The 25873-nt window shown below is 35.7% G+C and overlaps 2 protein-coding genes across 3 annotated transcripts; both read right to left on the bottom strand.

Moving 5' to 3' along the window:
* Nucleotides 1-2128: 2128 nt before the first annotated feature.
* Nucleotides 2129-18258, bottom strand: papola (poly(A) polymerase alpha). Of its 2 annotated transcripts, none has more exons than XM_066693967.1 (23): nt 18069-18257; nt 16945-17118; nt 16533-16599; nt 16286-16367; nt 15800-15909; nt 15438-15491; nt 15027-15138; nt 14715-14804; nt 13997-14135; nt 13578-13650; nt 13097-13217; nt 12335-12419; nt 7597-7650; nt 7149-7268; nt 6857-6966; nt 6419-6540; nt 5556-5692; nt 5063-5148; nt 4788-4984; nt 4539-4613; nt 4313-4378; nt 3932-3979; nt 2129-3629 (listed from the first exon to the last, which is right to left on the bottom strand). In XM_066693967.1, the coding sequence occupies exons 1-23, from the start codon at nt 18074-18076 to the stop codon at nt 3534-3536; spliced, it is 2226 nt and encodes a 741-aa protein (XP_066550064.1). In that variant the 5' UTR covers nt 18077-18257; the 3' UTR covers nt 2129-3533. The 2 variants fall into 2 exon arrangements, with proteins under 2 accessions (XP_066550064.1, XP_066550065.1); XM_066693968.1 differs by lacking the exon at nt 2129-3629 and adding an exon at nt 3640-3726 and having other exon boundaries at nt 18069-18258.
* Nucleotides 18259-19052: 794 nt separating this feature from the next.
* On the bottom strand, nt 19053-25836 carry LOC136717112 (adenylate kinase 7). The gene is made up of 18 exons (XM_066694588.1): nt 25719-25836; nt 25228-25410; nt 24977-25085; nt 24659-24753; nt 24346-24456; nt 24122-24205; nt 23912-24000; nt 23684-23774; nt 23474-23551; nt 23075-23224; nt 22723-22851; nt 22421-22526; nt 22163-22291; nt 22007-22072; nt 21667-21864; nt 20171-20391; nt 19651-19809; nt 19053-19557 (listed from the first exon to the last, which is right to left on the bottom strand). Exons 1-18 carry the CDS (start codon nt 25806-25808, stop codon nt 19519-19521), a joined length of 2127 nt encoding a protein of 708 aa, XP_066550685.1. The 5' UTR covers nt 25809-25836; the 3' UTR covers nt 19053-19518.
* Nucleotides 25837-25873: the final 37 nt, after the last annotated feature.

Raw genomic sequence — 25873 nt, 5'->3', positions numbered from 1 at the left:
AAGTCCCTAGCTTATGATGTGGATGTGGAATATATATCAAGTATAACTTCACGGTATAAATTGCTTTAGCCAGAAAGACCACATTCTGCACAACAGATTTGATAGATGCCGTTTAATTCACTAATTTGACAATACTATTTTTATTTGCGATGCCATGTGCGTGTGTGTGTCCGTTTACAATTTGCTCACAACTTTGCATCACATTAAGATAAATGTATATTTCGTACGTGATTAAAATACAACAGAAGATAGAATCTGTCCCTTTTAACATTTCTAAACTCAGCACAAAACTAGCAGTTATATGGCTGAGGTAAGTCTGCCATCTAGTGTTTATATGAGATGCATATTGCACTTCAAGCAAGAGATGTTTTTGATGCTTTAGACAATTAAATAATAAATACAAATGAAAAATGATTGAGATTTAAAAAAATTACACACACACATATATATATATATATATATATATATATATATATATATATAAATTGGATTTATTGGAAACAATACCATTCTCCTAAAGTATACTAAAATTTCATTTGATAAACAGAATTATTGGTCAGTGTTTAAACACATTTCCTGTACTTGTGTCTTAAAGAATCATGATTTAAGTTCTTAGGATGGCCGTGTCCAACGCAAAAACAATCGAACCCGGTTTTAAAAATCCTTCACCTTTTTTTGCCAATTTCAATGGATTCAAATGGATTTTATTTGGTTTTCATATAAAAAACTAGTATGCTATAAGCTAGAATATAAAAATCATATAAACTATATAGTAAAGTCAAACATTTTTCTCATGCAAAGCATGTCTGTCGCTTCAATGGATTTTCTTGGCAAGATTACCTTGCTTGAAATAGACGGCTGCGATTAACTTCATAAATCCCCCGCCAAAATTCAACAAATGACAAACTAAGTCTGTACAATCCACACTATTTGATGAGATTATATAAAATAAGACAATGTATATATTATATGTAATTCATTTTAGGATTCTTCAGATATTAGAAACAAACTCACACTGTATCTTTCCACTGCACGCCCTCTTGTGGGACGTCATGGAAGTACGTCATAAAAACTGTCAAAATGTTACCATTTTAGGACGTTTTATAATATTCTTATTTTAATTAGTGCTGGACAGGAAACAATGGATTAACTAAAAATGTTACCATTGAATAATGAATAAATAAAAATATGCTTAGTTTAGACAGACTTCAAATTAGTATTTCCAGAAACAGACAAAAAAGTAATTAAGGTTTACAATATAACGCATCAAAGAAAATGAAGTAATGGACAGAAAAACAAGTAGGTGGCTAGTGAGGTATTGTATACAGAATAATTAAAAAGCAAAATTACCACTTCCACAAGTGATGAACTGACGTGATAAACTTACTTTTGACTTGCTTGTTTTTTAGGATAACAATTAGTCAGTTTAACTCTTTAACAGTCCAGTAATCAATGGTGACACTTTATAAAGACACTAGTTTTAATTCTTCTTTTCAGCTAGTGCTCCCTGTATTATCACAGATATTATGAGTGAAATACACCTATACTTATAAACTCCCAACATAATCTTTTTTTTTTTGCAGTCTTACTATAAATCTTTGTGGGGGGCATCATAATTATAGGAGTGGCTTGCAAGAATGTAACAAAACATAGTCTTCTTAAGATGATAATAATTATGCAACTAAAATGTTGTGATGACAAACAACATGAAGTAAACCTAATAATTTGTATAAGCAGGTCGGAGATCGGCGCAGCTGTAAAAATGTGCTCCATTCAAAACCCTCCCTCTCTCAGAGTGCCCAGGCCAGTGGCATCTTTATCTTTCTCCCCATAGACAACTCGCTTATTTTCCCACCTCTTCTTGTTATCCCAAGCAGACATCTTTCCATGCTTTCTTTTGGCAATTTGTACTTGTTTTATATTTCTTCCTTTTCAGGCCTAGTCTTCAAATCCAGACGCACTGTTCCAAGAGTTACAGACAGGTGTAACAAAATCTATAAATCCCCAAAAAACCCACATAGAGCTACAGTCGCCAGTGAAATTAAAGCCAAGCCTTTTGTTTGTCTGTTTAAATTGTTTCTTAAACGTACATGGAGAGATACATTAAAGAAGAGCCATGGCTGAATAGTGGCTATACTTTAGCTTGTCAGCATCTTATTACTTTATTTGATTTGTGAAAGTACACAATCCCTTCTTACAAATAATCGGAAGAAAAAAAAAACACATAAGATGCTTTAGAAATTTAAACATGAGGGGAAAAAAAAAGCTCAACTAAATTTAAAATAGTGATCAATACAAACATTTCTGTTACAGTGTGTTTATTACTTCCACAGAACTGCCTAGCTTTTCCACAAAATTAACACAAACAGTTAGGACAAAGCATTTTGTTTAGTTTTCCAACACATATTAAATCAAGAAATCCAGTAATCAGTGACAGTTATTTTCGTTGTAAAGAAATACCTAACCTCCTTGTTCCAAAAACTAAATTATTTTGATTTTGTTTTCCAAGAATGTCCAATAAAATAAATACTCAACTTAGGTTCGTATAATCTTACCGCACACTAAAAATATGTCATTGTTTTACCCAAGACAACATTTTACAAAATTAAAAATCCAAAGCAATAACTAAACTCTTACAATCTCCAAAAGAAAATGTATTGTTTTTCTTTTTTTTTTGTACAATACAGACACACATGAGGTACAGTTCAGGACTCTCTACACAAGCTGGTACAGAAAACCGCACTTCATTTCACGTCCAAAAACCTCTTTCATATCGGCCACTAAAAATGTAGAAATTTCCTTAGAAATAACTGCACTGTGCCTGGGTAAGGTTTCTAGCCACCATCAGCAAACATGGTATATTAATACAAACATAACATGGAATTGAGAATGTATTTTTGGTAAAATTACGTACTCAGACTTGAGCTACTTCAATTAGCTATACTTGATCATGAAGACTAATCAATTTTCATAACTGTGTACGACTTTAATTGAATCAGATTTTGAAGACGATACAAAGGCACTGGGCAGCTGACAGAACAGTACCTTACTTTGATTCTTATTATGTATTTAGTGGTCTTTGTTAATAACTCTAGTCACTGGGCAGTGCTCGAAGTTGACTGTGACTGTTGTAAAGCCAACCCAGCTTTATCGGAGTTAAGATAAAGCTAAACGCCGTACAAAAGAGCCACCTTGTGCCTGTAATGGACTTTTCCATTTTTCATATAAACCATGGAAAAACAAAAACGAAAAAAATCCACACACACACACATCTTAGCAGTCACATGATTAATGTGAGATATGACATCTTATTTGCTCATCAAAGATTCCTGTCAACAGCTACTCGGGGAATAATGCCATCAAGTGTTCACAGAAAACAGCAGCCAGCCGCCCCTGGCTGACAAACGCAGAATCGGCACCGAGAGTCCCGTTGGGGTGCAGCTACGGCTCTGGCCCCTCGCACACGTCGCAACCTTTCGGTTCGGGTGTGCGAGTCTCGGGCTCCAGGGGCCTTCGGGGGTTCTGCTCGGGTCCTACCTACTTAGTCTCAACTTAATTGAGTTCTTCACCACTGGAATGGGATTGGCCGGGAGAAGGGGGACGTCGGAGAGGTCGGTGCTGGGGATTCTCTGAAATTAGGAACAATGACCATGAAGAGACAACAACTGCACAGAGTCCCTTCACCTTTGGTGTTCATTTCTCTCAACACTTATTCTTCCTTGAATACTAAAAAAAAAAAAAAAAAAAAAAAAAAAAAAAAAAAACTTTTACTTTTAATTTAAATACTAGTGAAAATGCCCAATATAGTAATCAGTGTTCATTATCATCTTCATTAGGCTTATTTGCCTGTGCCACAGATCTGATTACAATAAATAAAAAGGACTGGGACAGGGGTAAGTGCAAATCATGCACAGAGAACTTGGAAACATACCTGTGCAACAGGAATCGGTGGAGTGAACTTTTCATCTGAATCCAGCTCCTAAATAAGGCAAATAACAAAAAATTGACTTTAGAATTGTTCCTCTAAATAATAATATATTGTTTCATTTTTACATCCTGTCCCTCCTAGTCCTAGCCTTTGTCCCTGGGTGTCGACTGATAGGACTGTCCATGCAGTCATATATACATCATCTGTACGCATAACATCACTAACCAAGCCTTTACCAATTACCAAATCCTCTCTTTCACCCCAAGCTTTACTCTACCCTGAATCCTTACATTAACCCTTGCCATTATTCCAACTGACTTCCTAACATTGCAGTTATTACAATGACTTTAAAGCCTTACATGTGGAGGAAACCTGTGCACATACCTTTACATCCGGCTCGATTTTTATGTCTCCTGGAGTTGCATTAACAGGACTTATTTCTTCTCCACTCTGCAGCCATAAAAAAAACAAGAAGGTTTAAACTCTGAACCTTCAACATGAAGGAACAACAAAACCACAATTTCAAAAGAATCCATCCGGCTCCAATAAAAAACAGAAGACTCTTTCAGCTTACATTCACTATAATTCACTAAAGCGAAGTTCGTTTTACCTCCGTCTCCGCAGTGGGCTTCGCATCGGGATCTACTGGACTGCTGTCTCCCAACACAGGTTTTTCTGAAGTGTCCTAAAAACAATAACATGTAGTTCAACATTACTCTTCATATTAAGTGGACTTGGGTTAACATTCAAAGCAAAGAAAGCAGTATTACAGACATTGTGGATCTTTGTTTAGTCTTTCCTCATAAACATGTTTCCCAGATTAGTTTTTTTCTTAATATGCATGAAAGGTCAAACCTACCTCCTCTACTTTCTCCTTCTTGGGGCTCTCCTCTGGCAGGGGAGATCCCGATCTCTTCAGCGCAGGTTTTGGTGGGGTTCCCACGGGAGGAGGGGTGCGGTTTACCACACGCGTGGACGACACCACCCGGGTCACACTGGGCTTTGCGGGCACGGCGGCGGCCAAGGGCTTCTGGGAAACACTCTCATTGGATATTCCTGAGGAAGCAAGACACTCGTTTATACCGTGTCTGTCTTTTGGAAGTGACGTGGCGTAGACGAGCTGACAACACAAACCTGAGGTCACGGCACTTCCTGCAGCGTCTAACTTGGCCGGCGGGTCAGAGGACAGGGGGTTGGTCACTAATGCTGCTGGGCTGTGCCTTGACATGGAGAGCGTGACGTTATAGGAAAAGTCTTTAAAAATTACAATTCTACAGCATGCTGATGATTTTAGAGTTAATGAAAACATGGCACTAAGATTAGTGAACGGAAAAAAAGTATGACGTTAAACCATTGTCAAAAAGCTTTGTTAGACTTTGATCTTAATTCATACTTCTAATACCAGAGACTTACATCCGGTATTGCAGGAAGTCAATCACAATCATTAAACATCTACATTTAATACGAAAAGGTTAAGATCTTAGGATATACAGTAGTATCATATATATATATATATATATATATTCCTCTAGTGTTACTATACACTATACAGTTGTTAGTTGTCAAGCAGTACATGAACAAGCTTATAAATAAATACTGATGATAAAAAGTGAGCAGTAAGGCTCACCCCTGGGGGCTGGTGCAGCGGTTCTGTGAGCAGGTCCTCGACGCAGCAGTGGGCGAAGGCACGGACATGCTGTTGTCACTGTCCAGAGACAGGTCCAGGCTGCTCTCGTTCAGGTGCTTTACGCCCTCCGTCGAGTGCTGAAAAAGAAAAGAGTCAGAAAGCAATGAAGAATCAGGTGCCTGTGCCTCTCTTTCCTAAACGAATTATGAAATGTACTATTTACTATTTAGTTTAGTTAGGGTCCCCCCCCCCCGTAAACATATAAATATACAAAACCATATAACATCTTCAGACTGAACAGTACGTGGGGCCCCTTGAGACGAGGCCACAGTTCTTTAGTTAAAATCATGTTCTTGAATAGAGGACAAAAGGTGCCACAATAGTTTTTCCATGTATTCCCATGACAAGTTGTCCTTGAAGCCTCATCATACTAATACTGCTATTTCAATGTAATTTCATTTAATGTAATGCAATGCAGTTTAAACTGATTTTGTGGTGATGTCCTCAGGCGCCAAACGCGTTTTTTTCCCTCTGAATCCTGCGACTCCGTCTCCCACAATGCAGAATACATAGGGCCCTACATAATGTAACATTAGGCTGTTTTGGGGGTCTTGTTAGGTTTTTTTTCTCACTCTCATCAGAAAGGGAGCTGCCACCCAATTATCGGAGGTCCTCTCTGTTCGTATAGGAGTGCAAGAAGAGATATGACTGTGTTCCATCCAATATATACAGTAATAAAATACTTTTCATAATCAAGAACAGAATTGAACCTGCATAGTTCAGTTGCTTTCAAATATAAACAGAGCTTAACATGTGTCCTAAGATATCGATTAACCTTGGAGGTTTACTTGAATACATCTTACCTTTCTTCTCTTCTGTATGACTAAGTTTGGCAGTAGTTGATGTAGTTGTTTCCTCTTTACATGCATTGCTGTAATTTTCATATCAGGCTCAAACATTTTACTACTTATTGCTTGCCTGTAAACTGAAATTGGAAGAAAAAAAATATATATATGAAAACAAAAATATTAGTTTGCAGTCAGACTAATCACATACAGAATACAGACATTAAAATTATTGTTTTTAAACAAAAATGACATGCCTATAATTTTTCTGATAATAAAACAATCAATTAAGAATACTTTACCTTCAGTGAGACACCAATGAGACTATAATTCTACAAGTTATTGTTTTTGACTTGTTTAGATTCATTTCTTAATTGATTAATTGCAAAATATAGCTAGTTTAATATCCCCCCAATGTCTTAAAAATGACATGAAGACATCACATTGTACGAATACCTGTGTCAGTGAAAGACTGAATGTCGAACGTCAGATCCACGTTGAGGTTCTCAGAGCCCTCCATTTTCTTAAACACGATCCCTATGACCCACATTGTGCTGAATTCTTCCCTAATGCAAACAGAAAAAAAACATCACCGATGTTAATCAGAGTCCTGAATAAAAAAGGTTTAACATTTTAACAAGAACAGATCAAGAACATTATGATTATATGATTCCTGACATACAGAAATTGAATTAGAGCATTAAACATTATTAAAATGTGCTTGTTTGAGAAGTCTCATCAAACGTACTTCTCGCTGCCCTCCTTGGGACCGGGGAATGACTGAGGATTGACATGTGCGAGGGTGATGAACTCATTCTTCTCCAAATTTCCAACCAAGATTCTGATTTTTGATTCCACCAGACCAACCCTGCGATGGAAAATGACATTTAAATAAATTCATTGTTTACTGTTACAGGGTTTTGTCACCCAAATACATGTTCCATGAGATAATAATAATAATAATAATAATAATAATAATTTGTTGTGCTACACGATGTCCAAATAAAACATAGACGTAAATACACAAATAAATGGTTTCCACACCAGTGCCATATAAGATTCATCATATGAGGAAATATAACACGAACAAAAGTAATTTATCAGCAGTATATAAACCTGAAAATTAAATGTATTATAAACTGATAAATAAAATTCTCTCTTTCATTGTGATATGTAAAAATGATTCTCTTACTCACCACTCCAGGTGCTGCTTTTCTGTGGGTGCACTTGCTAGCAACACAATATAATGCCTTGGAATATAAAAACAGAACAGTCCCATTACATCCTTTAACAGTATTCTCACACATTGCAAATGCACTGTTCACCTCCAGACTCATGAATGGTATGGGAGGTATAGGTTTCTGCAAATACATCCGGAAGAAAGACGTCAAGGTTCTTGCCTGTTCTTTCCTTCATGTGATGGGCTACACCTTCACATTAACACAGACTGAAGGTTCAGTATCTGAAATGATTTACTTGTTTGTTTTTCATTCAAAAGAAGGAATGTATCCATGTGTGTGCTGACCTGTGACAACTGCCTGTCCCAAGTGTTTAGAGAGGAAATCAACTCATAACACCAATAACAAACCAAAAAACATCTATATTTGTGCTATAGCCAGCCGAATACCATTTTAACATAAATATAAACATGTTATGTGGTGTTATATCACTTAATATTAGACAAACACTTTGAAAGAGAGAGGACAGGAATAAAAACTAAAATACTTAGATGGGTATAATGACAGGTTTGCATTTACAAAAGGCACAGAGTACCTGCCCTTTTATGAAAACATACTGCACATTTAATTGTACTTGTGTGCAGTTTAAGTGGCTTACAACTAATAAGGAGAGATAATAACCTTGACAGGTGTCAGGTGTGCTGCTGTGCACTTATTCTGTTAATGAGAAGTAAAACATCAGGTCCTAAAACTGGATATCACAGCATCATGACTTTATTTACAAAACAGCACAAAAATGACACTGACCTTTACCCAGGATGCCCCTGGCAAAAGCAGATACTTTTAGGGAAAAAATTATGCTCAGATAACACACTGGCCGTGATGGAAGCGAGAGTGGGGCAACTATAAAACAAAAAAACCTGCTAACTTGCGCACACACACATTTGAGGTACAGATCTTTTTACAATGATAGTGTTCCCTCAATAGTGTTTTTCCAAGGATATGTTTTTATATTTAGTCCTGCAGTTCTACTTTGGAATATCAGAGGTTTTATCGTGTAATACCTTTACCTTTCAGGTCAATGTAGTTTACGTAAAAATAAAATGCAAGTATGAGAACTAAAATACTTTGAGCACAGATGTGCAAACATTTTCTAAAGAAAAAAAATAATCGTTTCAAAAACTCAAAAGAACCTAAGAAAATAATGGGTTGCAAATCTTAGTTCTTAGTTGAATGTACAAAATACTAAAAAATGAAGCACTGCACTGAAAATACAGGCCCTTTCTTAAAGTGAATAGTTTGTTTCTCCTCAATATCGAAAAACATGGGACTTAGTCCTTGACAAGATTATATATTTCATATATTGTAAAATTCAGGGAAATGAGCCAGAGATAAACTAAATTAAAACCTGCCAAATCACTTATCAAAACCTAGTTGATGCATCTCCTACACTGCTGTGATTTACAATAAACTAGACATATCCAATTACAAGAATTTAAAGAAAAGTTTAACTGAATGTCTTTTGGAAATGAAACAATTGTGTTTTTTCCCTACAGTACTGCTATTTCAACAAATTAACAGATGAAAAATAAAAAAATATTCTCTCATCAGGCCTTGGTTGTAAAATAAAAGGTCTGACACAGGAAGAAATAATTCATTTATTTAAAAATATACGGTACATAAGTTTACAAAGCAATGGCAAACCTACACCTTACTAAACAGGACTAATTCATTCTGCTGCATCCTGACTAAAACAGTATTAAAACAAGTTATTGTGGCCAATGAAATAGTGGAAGACTCACGACAATAGGAAAAAAAAGTTTAACCATTTTATATGGTTATGATATTTATTTATGCACGATCATACACTCAGGGTCTTGACATTGCTCCAGATCAGAAGATGCAGGTTTTAGATTCAGAATGAGTCCACAATTGTGTGGGGGAAATACCAAGTAGCAACTTCAATATATTTGGTAGCTACAGCTTTACCAAAGAAACAATGCTGATGAAAGAGCCAAATGTAATTAAACATTCACTGGAAAACAATAAAAGAACAAATAGCTTTCTATACTTTTCTTTCCTGATAAAGATACCACGTGTCCCAATCCTAATGTGATGCTTCACAGGTAGACATACCAATACATTCTCAGGTGTCCCAAGGTTTTGCAGACTAATGTGTACCCCAAAAAGTATAAACCATTTGTGATCCTTAACAGGGAACCTGGAAATTACCATTGGTTTGCTGCAAGTTATTGCAGTATGACTATTTATTTGTATTGGGCTCTAATGTGATTATTGGGTTGGTAATAACCAACACACTCATTTTTTAATTAGATGAAGTCTAAAACTCCACACAGACAAAGGTTATTTCTTCACAATCTGTGATTTGCTTTGTCCGTTATATTCCATATCTGCTCACTGGTTACATTTCTGTGAACTGTGAAATAAGTGAGAATTCTCCATTCAATGTAAAAATTTGCTACAGCTGACTTTTTTTTTTTTAGAATGACTACTAAATATAGTCACAACTGTATGACAAATTATATAAATGTAGAGTAATACATTTAAACAAAAAACATCTCCCTTCGCCTCTAACCAGTCAAACCAATTTAAGCTCACAGGCACAATCCACGACAGGGCACAGAGAATCTGAGCTAAGGTAGTGCTTTTTGATCTTAAGATACTCTGTTAACCTAATCAACTTAAATATCAGATGTTGACATACCATTAACCCCAGAAGGATGGACATCAAGGGAGAACTCCACTTTCCTAATCTTGCTTCTATCCAATTTCAATTATTTAAATGTGATTTTCTCTCCCAGATCAATGGGAAAACCCAGGCAGAAATTACAGTCAATACAGGGTTACTGACCAAGACTGGCAGCTTAGCATGCAATCCATGCAAGGTAATGAGAATGCATTCATTGTAAATGCATGTGGAAGGCACGGCACAAACATACACCCTGATCTAGTCACACGCTGTCAAACATTAACCGGCTGTTTTGTAGAAACCTTAATTTAAAAAAGATGGTTATAATAGATAGTTCGGTAATGCTGTAACACAGTGGCCAAAACATTGGACTTAACATTAAACTACAGTTACATGCAATGCATAGAAATGTGTCTGGTCACACATTATATAACACACTGAATTCATACTTCATCTTTGTGCTGAATTACGGGAATGGAGAAAGAGAGGGGGGGTAAAAAAATAAATAAAACCTAACAGGACAGTATTAGAGACTGCATAAATATCAAACTGCATTCCACTGCAAGCTTCACTCAGTGGCTGCACTAACCACAGCATTAATCATGAATGCTTCCCAGGTGATTGGAAAAGCCATATACAGACGCACACACACACACAAACACACACACACACATTTTATATATATATATATATATATATATATATATACATACATACATACATACAATAGACTGAGTGGCTACAGGCAAGTGCTTGAAGTTAAATATGCAAACCACTGAAAGCTTTAAATGTTGGAAAGGCAACCCTGTCCATATTGTGTGCTGTGTATTGGGGAATCAGGAGAGAAGGTTTCCACTGTTTCAGTCAGTCGGAGAAAAGCTTCCGATTTAAAAGAAGAAACTAGTATTTATTTTATTACACAGGTATATATAGTCTAAGCCTGTAACTAATCTGTCCATTCTGAAAGGTCAAGGTACCCACATTTATTTGGGGAGTAAATCATCCAATGACAGGTATTTGCAAGAATAGAACTTTTATAAATATGGTCCTGCATACAAAATGGGAACTAACCAACCCTCTGTACATGTGAGAGGTACATACTGTAGAAATACATTTTGGGGAGAATGCCAATTCAACCTGGGTCATTTCATAGTGTCTGACACCCATGTACAACATCAAACTCCTCCAGATATAACCATTTCCAATTTATGGAAAAACAAATCAAAATGTTTATATTAAAAACATAAGGACAGTTTATACTTTATATAAATATATTTGTTTACATTACTTAAAAATGTATCTATATACAATTGAAGTTTGTCATCCTCCTGTTTTAATTAAACATGTAACAAATCATCTGTTGAAGAATAAAACTGAAAATAAAGAAAATCACTAGAAATTCAAATATGGTTGGTCTGACAGCTTCCAGTATTATGGGAAACATTAGAGAATAACTTCCTTTAGGTGTTATAATGACAAAATTATGTAAAATAAAAAAAGACTACTGCAAACAGACTAATAAGAAATACATAGTGCAAATTGTGAACTAAAATATTTTATTTGGAATTGTATACAATTTAATATAGCACAGGGAAAAAACAGGAGACATTTTTTAATAAAACTGTACAACTATTGTACCTACCTTTCATGTAAAATGTTAACATTTACAAGCATTGAGAACGCTAATTCTAATGTCAGTTCTCCAAATTCAGTTGTTTTTTTTAGATCAAGATTATGGAAGTCTAATACATGTTAGGGAATAGATTAGTTCTGTAAACAATGCATTTAAAGAAAATATACCTTTTATTGAAAGGAATCAATTGCTAATTTTAAATCATGAAGACAGGTATGTAGTAACAGTCTGATCTGTTTTTTGTGTTATTTGAAACCCAAATTAGAAATCCTATATATGAATGAAAAATCATACCAAAAACAAACAAAAAAATCAAATTACATATACTAAAAACTGTTATTTTTGTAATATCTTTATTGAAATCGTAAAATCTCACCATGTGTGTCCAACAAGATAAACAGTTTAATACATACTTGTATTTTTGAAAGAAGTTTGGTGCTTCAAAAAGTTTGGACCACTCTGCTTTATTCTGCAAAATTTCATCTGTGATGGCAAGACCTAAAGGAAACATAAGAAACATGTTTTTCTTGCACTTAAAGGGGGGTTGCAAATTTGAGAAATCAGTGGCACTAACCAAAGCTCAGTTAACCAAAGACATTAATCACTCACCCCCCGCACCATCCAATCTATAACTCCCATTTCTCTTATTTTGCCTAATTTAGCTCCCACTGTGTCAATGTTTTTGTGCATTGTTCTCAACCATGATTGTGATGTAAACAACGCAGAGAACTGAACAAGGGTTTAGGACAGGAAAATAAACAATTATACTGGATGTGTACAATAATACTACGGTACATGTTCTTAAGAATATAGAAATAACGATAATTGAAGGGGAAAGATGGAGGAAAAGAGGACAGACCATATGAATAGTTGGATACTTAAGCAGACAATTTGAATTTAAATAGATTGGAGCCGAATATGTATAGGTAGAATTAGAAATTAAATGTACACATGACAATCACTATAGATTAGTAGTGAAAACCACTAGCAGACAACTAAAACATAAGCAATAATATGAACAGAAAACAGACTGGACTTTCTTTAAATCTTAATTTATGTTCAGGACATTTCTTATACCCATAGTCAATAAGCAACTTCAGCAATGTGACTGAGTTGCAAATTGCAAATAACCGTTAACAAATAAAACGTCCAGATTATGGATGCATTTTACTGACCCTGTTTAAACTCCTCAATCATAACCGCTCGAGTTGAGACCGATACATTATAGGTGGAGTTTTGCTGTGGATAGGCGGGTGTAATGATGGGCATCAAATGGTATCTGTCACTTGGAGTTACCTGTTGTGGGTCGAAGAAAAAGAAAATAAATACGCAGAACGCTTCAAACTATGGAACATTTTGTTCAATTAATCCCGCCGTTTCTCTCCCTCAGAAGAGCTTTAGATGTTAATGTACCAATTGATCATTAAATATGCAAAGGCATTGTGATTTTCCTGCTGTGCACATAAAACAAAAAACACATAACAGTGAAAACTGGGCCACAGACCACGGAGGCCAGTGATGGGTGGGAATACACGGTTATCCTCAACAACCCATTTTTCATATTGACACATACAACAAATCATCAGATACAGCTGCAAGGAATACATTTTTCATCCTTTTATTTTGGGGGGATAAAAGGATAAATGTTTAAATTACCCTAGGGTCCCAAACTGGAAGATTGAGGTTGCAGTCCTCAGGCTGTTTCAGTAGCACTGGGTTTGGCCATTCCCTAAAAAAATATATACACATTTGATACACAAATACAATGTGGATCAATGCAAAACACTGCCATGACATTTGATACTTTAAAGGTTACTTAGATCTTAAATGTTCACTTTGCTTTGTCACATGGACACGACTAAATTTGTTAAAAAAAAAAAAAAGTACATTTAAAAATGCAATTTCTTTAATCTTAATTTTCACACTAAATGTAAATTGATATAAAAGGATTACAGGTTAATTAGAATATATTTGTTTCATTAGGATTGGGAAACAATATTGATTTTTATATTGTAGTTAACAGTGGTTTCATTAATTTGCTTTTTTTTTTTTATGTAGTAAAACAAGTAACTTACCATTTTGAGAACACCAGGAAGAACTTGTGAACAAGTGTAGAGGCTACAGCATTTGGATACAACTGGCATGTTCGTGCCACAAGCATAGCCCATGAAACACCACCAAGGAAGCCAAGTATGTTAGAATATATGTTGTGACCTAGAAAGAATTCAAGGCAGTTTACTTTTTTCTGTCTGTAAGTGATGACGATTATTCTCCTAAAAGTCTCACAACTAACAAACAGCCAGACTTCACCGACCCAACAAACACATACATATATATATATATATATATATATATATATATATATATATATACACACACACACTTTAAAACCCATCCCATTTGTCATGTTTTGCATTGTTAATGTACAAATATGCAAATCCAATACATTGTGTGAAGTACATAGAAGTCATGCATCAGTCATCTCCAATCATTGCGGATTGCTACTTCTCCCTGTTTAGCAACATACATTCAAATACATTTGTAGCCAATTACTAATTATTCTAAATCAAACTGTGCTTCAGAAAATGGACAAGGTACATGAATTCAAATAAGATACTGTTGATATGTATTTGACTAGAATAGAATTCTTCAAGCACAAAAACAAAAATGTTCTGTTAGTAATACTACAGAATATACTGACAAATCAGTACAATTAAACTGGATGGTGGAATGAGGAATGAAGAAAAGAGAAGGGGAGAGAAACCAAGATGAAAGACAAATGCAAAAACTTACGCTTTGCCCACAGCTTGATAGCCCTTAGGGTAAGTCTAAAGTTTTCAATGTTTGGTACCAGATGTAAGATTTCATCTGTGACTCTGCAACCTGTCAAATTAAACATTAGAAAGTTAAGTGTTCAATCCCACTACTCTTCAAATAATGAATGTACGGAGCACAAGAATTCAAAGACATACTATAATCTACAATATTGTAATTTGTATTATTTGAAATGTGCTCTGAATGTTGGCAAGCAAAGAAAAGTTAGTTATCAGTGCTTTATAAGTGCATCAATAACCATGAATTGTCATAATTAAATAAGTATATTACCATTAAGACTTCTTATGCACCTAATGTCTAAATTCTTGAGTAAACCATCATCTCGAAGGTCCAAGTCTTCAGGAATTGTTTGCAATGCTAACCGAGCAAATAAAATGTCAATCTAGGAATAGGAAAAAGAAAAACAAAAATAGAGTTACAGAAGAAAACACTTAATGGAATGCAGCCAATAATAATACAAGTTATTACAATCTAACAAGCAGCTAAAGTTTATTTTATTTTATTTTTATTTTAGGTGTAATGTGAGCCTTCTGTAAAGGGTTACAACATATTTTTCTATTTGAAGTGTTGAAATGTATGAAAACTAAATTGTTTTACTATACTGACCCCTCAAAATACATGACTATTTTGACTATAAAATAATTTTGAAAAACATTTAGAAATAACTGAAACATACAATACCTCTATGCCATCAAATGATAATTTTATAACTGGAACAAATGCTTCCTCGACAGCCTATAAAACAAGAAAATTGTTTAAATATACACTGTATTTTAAATTTATAAATGTTTTAAATTTGAGTCCGTCTATTTCCCAAAGTTGTCACAATAGGCATGTAAACATTGCAAACTCCCTGTTTAAGGAAACAAAGCACTCTAGGGCTGTTAAATTCAAGCATTCAGAGGTTTCCTAAGATTGCATTTCAAAGTCTAATCACTTGAGCTACAAATGGGTATTGCATTTAAAAGCATTTATCATTGTATAAATAAATCTTGATGCCTGCTACTGCATATCAAGCTGATTTGAATAGAACAAACACCTACTCTTAAGTCTTTGACTTCCTCTTGTTCTTTGAGTTTTTCATAAAATGAAGAAAAGAAGTCTGATCTGTCCACATGACGTGGTGCAACACAGAGAGCATCAATATCAGCACCTAGAACCACATTGAAAATTAAATTAATATGGCAAATATCAAATTACAAAAACTTTTAAGACTTCATTTAATAAAACTAAGCAAATTCTCAAAAACACATAAATCTTAACCAGATTAAGATTACTGGTTCCAAAATAACTATGCCAAGGCCAAAATAAGTGTTTCCTGACCACCAGCTTCATTAACACCCCTCATGCTTTATACTTTTCACCAATAAAATAACTTTGGCTATTTTAGACCAGTGTGAAAATGACAAAAAGTGTACCATAAGAATAATAATGAATTTTTAAATTAATTACAATTTAAGATAGAAAATACTCTGATAAAAAAAAAATATATATATATATATATATATGACTAACAAAGAAACAATTACCTTTTGTATGAACGCCCAACCTATAAGAACCAAATGTGAATATTTTCCCTCCAACATTTTCAATTATAGATGGCGGCAAATTCTATATGAATAAAAAAAAAAAGTATAAATCAAATTTCAGTAGTGTACATAAAAGCAAAGTACATTATTCTGACAGCATGTCAGATTCATATGTTCCATTACATATTAAAATCATACATTGTTCATGAAATTATACAATATTCTTATACATATTAAATTAACTTACCTTAGTTTCACTGATGTCTCTGATCCACTCTTTAACCAGTGTGTTTAATTTGCCCAAGACTAAGATTCTATAAAGGGTAAAAACAACCATTAAGCATAACCAATATTTCAGAGCCTCAGTCCAACCTTTGACGACTAATCATTTTTCTCTAGATAATGCTTTACCTTGTCAGTTATTTTTAGTTTTCCATGATCTAACACTAGAGACTTGAAACTTGAAAAGAAAATGCCTTAAAGACAGCCAATACACTGAATTCTGTGGACAATGTAAACAAGTAATTTATGTTCTAGCAGTATTTACGAAAAATTCGTACCAACGCAATTTGTAAGCATTTGATTTTTTGTGTATCAGCATTTTTCTGAGTGTGTGTGTGTGTATATATATATATATATATATATATATATATAATTACCTGCGCTGCAGTTCCAACTCTTCCTCAAAAACCCCATAGGGTTTCAGTGCCTCAGTCAGCTTGTGAGTGAGAACAATATCAGCCTCCTTGGGGAGGGCGAGACTGATGGGAGAGGTGATGCCATAGTGCTTCGGCTGTTGCTGGGATGCTTGCACTACTTGATTTGGAACAGGACTGTAAAAACATTTTAAGTGACCATTTTAAGAAGTAAAACAAAATATTAACACATAATCTGTAATTTAAACCAAGGAGGATACCATCCTCATAGCATAATAAATAAAGACATTTACTTGTTGAGAGCTAGGAATTATGTTCAAATGCAGTATGAAATGTTTAATCAGGTAATATAAGGAAAAGCATGCACATCCACCTTGGCATATATATGTACAGCGAACAATGATAATTTAAGTTCTAACACATCTTTATGAAAGATGCAACTAATCTCGAAAAGGTGGCTATTTATCTATACCGTTATTTTAGAAGGTTTTGGGATGGTGAGGAAGAATACTAGGGCAGATGTAAGTTTAAACTAATAAAATGTCATCTTTTCATGTGCAGTCGAGTGTCTAACATTACAAAAGAGTGCACAAATACTACCAGTTTCGGTTAATATACAATGTCAGTAAGTATAATCTCTATTCCAAATATTAAGTCAAATTTAAACTACCAATACGTCTAGTCGAAAACAAGGAATAACCAAACTACCAGACGTATATATATTATAAATATTAAAATCTGCCGTATATATTCTTTAACACGATATTTATTACGCCCTAACGTAAACAAAAGACAAATGATCTGCCATGTCTGCTTAAATCTTATACAATTTCATACAGGTTGTAAACAAAAGGCCATGAGTCCATGGGGTTTGTTTTGCGATTTTAATCACCCACGCTAGGCAAGAAATTAAATGTATGTACAGAGCACTTATGCATCATAAAAATAAAAATGCATCATAGTTATTTTAATATATGTAGAACTCTATTCGTTTTAAATTACGGTTAAATAAATTGTAGTAATCAAAGGAGGGTATGTTTTAGTAGAATTCCTGTTGCTAAACTGGTGTAGGCCCATTCTGCTGCAGAGCCAAATAAACAGAATACCCAAAGACTGAATATACTTACAAAGGCATGTTATCTCCAACGAGTATGTTAAAAACACACAAATGCCCTTTTCATTACATCTGGTTTTGTACTTTTACTGTACGCTGTATTTTATCGTCGGTTTAGGATTATTGTTATCGTTTCTTCTCATACGTCTCAACATGGCGCTGCGCGCTACCACAGCAACCTTCTAGAATGACGTCGCGTACGTAAAAACGTCAGACCGGGGTTTCGCAAGTGATCACGGGAGTTGTAGTACCTGTCATATTTCTGTCTACTACGCGACAGAAGACCCTCTGTCGTATGTACTTCTGCGCAGATCTGCAGAATCCCACCGATGCCATTGGCGGAGCCGTGCAGATCTGCGCAGAGATCCTGAAATCTGCGCTGCAAGAACACGACCCTCTACCATTGACTCGCTCGTTCCCTCGCCCTTTGTGACCTTCACTTGCGGGGCGGATGTAGTATGTGCGCCATCTTTAGGGTGTCCCACTTCCTTAGGATAGTGTGTACTTTTACTGACAACACATGCTTGACTTTTTTATTTCATAATATGATCGGAAGAGCCATGTTGTGCACAATGTTTTTCTTCCTCTACTAGTTTGCTAAACGCAACCCGGTGACTTTAACCACAGTTCGGTGTTGACCGAGGCTCATCGGTGAGGCATCCGGTGAATAAAACCACACGCCTGTCTCCCGAAGTCCCACAATTCTTTTCGCGAAAGACAGACAGCAGAAAACAAACACAGCAGACAAGCACATTGCATTGTAGATGTTTAGCAAAGTATTTGTAAAATTGATGTTGAATGAGTTACATATGTAATGAATCTATTTAATAATTCCAATGTGTGTATGTCACTGGTGGTGTTAGCAAGCCGTGGATAAGTGTTTTATAAAGTTAGGACTAGAATACAATGTACAGTACTGAACTGCACAATAGACCCACAACAATAAACAGGGCGTCATGTGATAGGAAACAAAAAAGTAATGATGGCTCACACTGCCTCAGTTCATCTGTTTTTAATTCCAGTCCTGTATTTACAGATCCTAATCATCCACAGAAGCAGGGACCTTTCATGCATCTTCCACTAGTTTTGGACGTTTAATAACAAATCGATTTGTTACTTTATTTTTCAATGGTCTATCACACTTGAAAATTCAATGTAGTACATTTTTGTTTATTCCAACTTATTGTACTCGTTATATATGCATTGTGAAAGAAAGGTTTTCATTTATACTCAATCAAGCATTTAATAAGCATAAATTAATCTAGAAAGACAGTATTTTTACAGAATAATTACACAACAGTAAAGAACAATGAAGGAATTCCAAGTTGGATTTCATCAGGAGAAAAGATAATGTATACATTTTAAAGGTACATATGCTTTGAAGTCATTTTGCAGATATATTCACTTTTACACATTCGGTTTCTTCTCGTTTTCAATGCTGTCTTGACCAAAATAAGTAATCTTCACTCAACTTGAGGGTTGTTCTTGAATAGATATTCTGCCTATAATGAGAACAATAAGACAGTTAAGTTAAAATGAAGCATACAATGTTGCCATGTACTTGTATTCATAAAAGAAAGAAATACAGAAGGTACCAGGAAGTCCACCGGGTCCTCTGGTTTGGCCTTGCAGCACTCAATCAGCCCTTGTGTGAGAGTTGGCATGACATTCTTCATCAGGTAGTTTCTCAAGGGGACAGACTGTGCTTCAAGCAATTCATGTTCCTGCCTTTTCACTTCTTCCAGACGCTTGTTCTGATGAAACACAAAAGAGATCCCCACATCAGCACTGGTTTTATTCGGTTTGGGTGGCATTCATGGGACATTTTATTAAAGGAGCTGGGTTTCATAGCACTGCGCTTTTGTTTCACGGTGTGAATAGAGCTGAATTAAACTGTGAAGTCTCTCAGCCGCACTTCAAGTTCAAGTGTGTGCAATGTTGTTGGGGGGGGTGGCAACTTAATGCAACTGTAATCAATACATGTTTATTTTGTCTGCATTTCGTTTATAGAAGCTCAGTTTTATTTTGTTTTAGGGGAATTCACGGAGCACCTTAATCCAGGAGTGAATATGGGAGATTTAGTTTGGAAATTCCCACATTGGCACGTTTCCTTACCCACTCTTCCCACCGTGCCATCCTCTCGGACGCCTCCTCTGCCTCTTTCCTCTCCCTGTCCACCCGATCAGCCGCCTCTCGCTTCAGCCGCTCTTCTGCGCCCTGCCGGTCGAGCTCTTCCATCTCCTCGGTGGTAGGCCCGTAATTTTGCGGTTTTCCAACTATTTTTAACATGTTGTCAATTACCGCTGTGCATTCAGTGTCATCGCTGCTTGAAATATCTAAAATCACAACAGGCACGTTCGTTAACAGAAACAAATTGTTTTATTAGAAAACTGAACTTAGAACATACCGTTACGTGTGTAATCGTGGGAGGGCTCCACCCTTGCGCATGCTCAGTGCAATGTTGACAACGTAAGCACGGAATGACGTAAATCGAGAGGACGTAAATCGTGGGAAGGCCGGGCAACCTCCATTATAATGCAACACAGTTCACACACGTCATCACAGAGAACAACAATGCAAAGATCATCAAAACTGTCAGGTGCACAGGAGTGGAAAAAGAAAGCAGGAGGAGAACACAACATCTCAACACAGAGGTAGGACTAATGACTGTTTATGCTAGTTTAGCTCATCTAGGTTTGACAAAATGAATGCGATCAGCAGTCCTGTTTGCCACTTGCGCATGCGCAGAAGGCGATCCCAGAAAACAGGCTTTCTGTGGCCTGTCGCAGCGGTATTTCTCAGTGATTGCTGTCTGTAATGCGTGAGAATTCCCCTGTGTTGCCTACGTTTTGGACACTATAAAAGGTAAATGGACGTGTAATATTATGTTTTATCCAAATACTGACGAAGTTTAATGATTCAAAGATCAATGGAAGACAATAGTAGAATGATCTGAGTGTTAATTGTGGATGACTTCCTTAATTGTGTGCTGCATTATGGAGGTGTGTTCACGTTTATAACTGTGTTGATGTATTGACTGTATTTAGTGACTATTTAATTAACCGCTTCTGTGCCTTTGCATGTTTAGTGCATTGCTTTTAAAATGAAGTGTCTTAAATAAATTAAATAAAGTCATGTTGATGAAATATGAACAATAAGTATAATTACAAGTGCAATCTTATAAAGTGATTTCCATTGCATTCTTTCTGAAAATATATTTTAAATTCCGCCTTATAAATACACATACTACATACACAGATCTAACTAATATAGCTAATAATTTAGCCATTGTTTTTATTATCAGTGTTAGAGTTTTATTGCATTTGTTTGTTAGTAATACATAATTATGTATTAGTATTGTTATTATTTATTATTCTTAGTAGTAGTATGAAGCACAAAATCACTATTTACTAGCAATAATCAAAGCAAATTGTTAATATAAGAAATGAAGGTAATATTGGAAAAAATAAATTTGCCATCCCCAAATCTCGCTTAGGGCATCAAAAGTGCCAGAGCCGGCCCTGTAGTTGCTTATGGTAAGACAATCTACTTCCTGTCATGTCATGCATTTATTAAGATTAGCAAGTATAAATTTGCAGTCCTAATCTTACCAATATGCACAGGGTGAATCTCCAGCTCATCAAAATAGTTGAGCACAGTCTCATCCTCGACGTTCACTTCCCTGAAGGATGTCAAACGGCGCAGGAACTGCTCCTGAGAGTTATGAGTCCCAGCTACGACGCTCTCCGGCAGATTCAGCACACGGGTCTTTAAGAAGTCATCGGAGGCGTCCAGGGAGAAAACATACTCTAAAACGATCCAGAGGAAAAGTTTAATGAGCACCAAGAATTGTTTTGGTCATGATTGAATTATAACATTAATTTCTGAGTTACTTCAAATGAGGAAAAGGAATCTAAAACCCATTTACAGATAACGTGTGAAGAAAATTACCTGGTATGACTTTCTTGTCAAACGGAGGTACTTTGGTCTTAACATCCTCTGCCTCATCTTCATCACCTGTACATGCAATTCATACTAATTAGTAAGTGTTGGTTAAAGGAAATGATTAGTAAATATTTGGGGAGGAAATCAAATGACAAGATTTACCGTAGAACAGTAGTTTGGCCTGTTCATATGTCTTAGGAAAGCCATCTAAGACAAATCCCTGGTTCTGACAAGGTTTTGACTTCAATTTGTCTCTCATTAAGCGGGTGATATACTGGTCATCTAATCGCCCTAAGAATCGGAGAGAAGAAGAGGCAAGAAAAAGGGACAGAGTTTCAATAGTATATTCGCCTATAATACAATCTTCACATTTAACACAGGCTATACATCAGAAACTTTCTGAATGATGCCAATAAATACCTCCATTTTGGTCCATGTTGTCTTTCATAGCTTCAAGGAGTTCCTGGGCACCTTCCATTGACTCTTCACCTTCGCTTTCCCTCTCTTCCGTTCTAGACTGTTTCTCCTAGAATCCCCCCCACATCCACGCAATGTTTTTGCAGTTCAGAATACAGCGATTACTTTTCATTTCACAGGTCAAAGAACAGACTCATCCATGTAGGTCACAGAAAATGATTACAGCTTCACTTTAAAATGTTTAAAAAAGGACAGCAAACTGAAAACTGAAAAGATGAGAGATCACAGAAAATGTTGTTACTTACAAGGGTTGCAACTGCCTCGGTAATCACATCGTTGATTTTAATGTGATGCAGCTTATAATGTTTACAGATCTTCTCTGCTACTGTACTTTTACCGACAGCAGGTGGTCCAAGGATACAGATTTTTATTGGCTGACAAAGAAAGCAAAAGTGACCATAAATATTTGTATCTGAGGTACATACATCCAATTAAATACTCAAGCTGCATCAATTTAGTACTCACAAACTCTCCACACACCCACTAACATAAGCATTTTTATATTGTTGCAAATGTCTTAAATACAGTTTATGGTACAAATATGATCTATTCTATTCTATAATTTCACATTGACAAGGAAAATTGCAAGTTACTTACCAGAAGACCTCTCGTCTGTTTGTACTCCTTTACAACGTGTTCTATGTTTTCAATTAAACCAGCCTCTGCCACCCAACGGATATTAAAATTTTCCTTTACAAAGACAGCCTCCAAACGCAGATTCACCATAAGTGCGTCAATGTCTCCTTGCTTGAATAATAAAAAACAAAACCGTGTAAATCAAGTATAATATTCTGTATTCCATATATTCAAAAATAATAAAACTTAAAACAAGTCAAGTAGTAATGTACTTAAAAAACTGTTTAATACCAGATTATATATTCAGATTCCTAATTGGTGTATGAAAACATGGCATAAATATTCAGAAAAACCTGTCTGGCAGCACAATGACACCAAAATGTATTGAGGTTAATGTAGGCTGTGATATAGAGGACTTACTGTTAAATCCCTTTTGAGGAACGCATCTTCTTTAGGGACTTGCTGTATTTTCCCAGGTCCAAGTGCAACACTGATAGTCTGTTGGAATGAAAAAGTTTAAACCTATATTGCATTTTTAAATAATCTAACTATAGGAATTTAATTTACAAATGTATATGACCTAATACAATATGTAACCTTATATTGGATAATACAAATATAAGAAATTACCTTCACTATGTCTTCAAACGTACTCTTAGAATCATCCACAGCTACCAAGTAGTGAGTCTTAGGCTTGTGATCTATTATATTTTGGATTACCCTACATGGAAAAAAAACACTTTAGCGTTAATATTCAATAGACTGAAAATTATACAATTTCATAGCTACATGTGTATACTGTAATTGTGTGAATATGAATTATATGTTAAAAGATTCAGAAATGAAAAGGCAGCAAACCCTGCTAGGTCGATGACATGAATAGTAGGAATGACATTTGTGCCAGGTCCGAACACTGGTATTGCTGGAGTCTCTCCCAACCAGGAAGCCTGAAAAACATTGTGAGAATTGTAAGAGACATTACTGATCAATGTATCTACTTTTTAAATGCAATCGTTTACATCTACAACACCACCACCACCAAGACAAAGTAAATGAAAAACAGTTTACCTTGAAAAAGAAGTGAAAGATCTGTTCACCCATTCCATACTGAAGACCCGAAGCCACGACGTATGTAGACAGCTTGGATTTTTTCTGAAATTGAGATTTTTATGTTATCATTGAGTACTGTTAAATGTCCTTCTCCAAAAATAAGGGAATACTGTATAAACTTTGACTAAATTGAACTGAAGTGTAATGTCTTCCAAGTCCCTGAACTTGTTGCAAATACTTACTGTTTTACCCATTTTGATCACTAGCTTCTCGGCACTAATATGATCATTGAAGTTAGGGTGAGGTCGTCTTTTCCTGTAATCTTCCTCAGTAAAAGGGATTTCTGGGTCATCCTAGAAAAGCAACAGGCACTTTATAGATCAGATAAGTTTCAAGTGGTTTTGTTTAGTGTGTGTGTCTGAATTCATTTAATACGTCATTTAAACTTGAATAACAATAGTTGAATAGCCTGTAGAGTCTGTATATAAAGATCAAAATATCTAACATAACAAAAAAAGCAAACAAATATGAGTGTGTGTGTGTTTGTATACTCACAGGATCAACAGGTTTGCTTAGTGCCCAGGTCATCATGGTTGATATTAAGATGAATGTCTTAGGACTGCTGAAATTCTCCAGTTCTGAATGTAAAGCTGAAAAATAATTGCAAAAATCCCCTTACTACAGAATTACTCCTAAACCTACATGCTTGTGTGTTGTTACTGTATCAGAGTCATGAAAATGTAATACAGTCGCTGTGCAGTAGACGTTTAAGTAACATCTCCGGAAGATAAAGCGCAAGAACATTCTCTGGAGCCCAACAAGCTTTGTCTTCACGCTGTCATCCAGTATTATTATATTTCTGTCAGCTCCCACCTGAAACCGCCCAGGAAGCTTCATCGACCTGCTCAGGGTGTTCAGTGATGTTGTAAACGATGACATCACACTCCAAGAGGCGTTGCAGAAGCTCTTCTCGTCCCAATTGCTGTAAAGACATGCATGCATGCATATACACAAACAAAATCAATGTACACATTTGTTTTCTGACATGAATATGAATACAATCACATGAACATGGAAGAAAACTAAATGACAAGTTCCTTATGTTTGTGTCTATTTTGACTTACCACATACTCCTCCAGTGCAAAGCCCGATTTCTTCTCTCCATTTCCAGAAAGGGTTCCAACTATTTTAAAAGTGCCTGCTTTAGATCCGGGCATCTCATCCTGTGCCATGTTTTCTTCCTCACCCTCCTCCTCCTCACCTTCAATATCCTCTTGAGATGCTCCAACAACACAGTTTGAGAGATACTAGAGTATTGCAAACATGTATAGGTTTATTTTATAGTCATATTAATGCATCCACAACTCTATGTAACTGGAATCTGTACTGTTATCGATATATCAATCAATCATTAAATAACAACCTAAGAATTAATAACACAATAATAGCAATACTAATAATGAAGCTGATAGCGTAGTATAACAAGCGATTACAAACGAAAGTTAACCTACAAATACAAAACTAGCAGTTGAACTGTATCGTTCAGATTTGCTCTTTCAGCAGAAGTTTGCCCACGCCAGGGTCGTGTTATGCTTGTTGCTGGTAAGTGTCGTACCTGTCCGACATGCTTGGATGTGAAAGTGTCGATATAGTTGATAAAAACGACTTTGCTGTGAATGACAGAGTCTCGCTGCTCGTCCGCCATGTTTCTGCGACGCTGCCGTTGCTACGACACGGACGGGCTGTGCTGTTGCCTGGACTCGGCCGTGT

Source organism: Amia ocellicauda, chromosome 21, assembly GCF_036373705.1.
Source record: "Amia ocellicauda isolate fAmiCal2 chromosome 21, fAmiCal2.hap1, whole genome shotgun sequence".
NCBI classification, from domain to species: domain Eukaryota; kingdom Metazoa; phylum Chordata; class Actinopteri; order Amiiformes; family Amiidae; genus Amia; species Amia ocellicauda.
The sequence above is the reverse complement of the archived record's forward strand: the minus strand, read 5'-3'. Positions and strand labels throughout refer to the sequence as shown.

Bases quoted from the DNA above. Each gene is read 5' to 3' on its own strand.
- papola (XM_066693967.1), bottom strand. The intron at 13,651-13,996 runs GTAAGTTACTTG...ATATTTTTTTAG, and splicing joins TTCCTGGTGTTCTCAAAATG to GGAATGGCCAAACCCAGTGC. The intron at 6,541-6,856 runs GTATTCGTACAA...TTCCAATTTCAG, and splicing joins TCAGTCTTTCACTGACACAG to TTTACAGGCAAGCAATAAGT.
- LOC136717112 (XM_066694588.1), bottom strand. From the start codon at position 25,808: ATGGCGGACGAGCAGCGAGACTCTGTCATTCACAGCAAAGTCGTTTTT. The intron at 23,775-23,911 runs GTTTGCTGCCTT...TTTTCCATGTAG, and splicing joins CATGTCATCGACCTAGCAGG to GGTAATCCAAAATATAATAG. The intron at 22,073-22,162 runs GTAAATCTTGTC...TTGCATGTACAG, and splicing joins GGCCAAACTACTGTTCTACG to GTGATGAAGATGAGGCAGAG.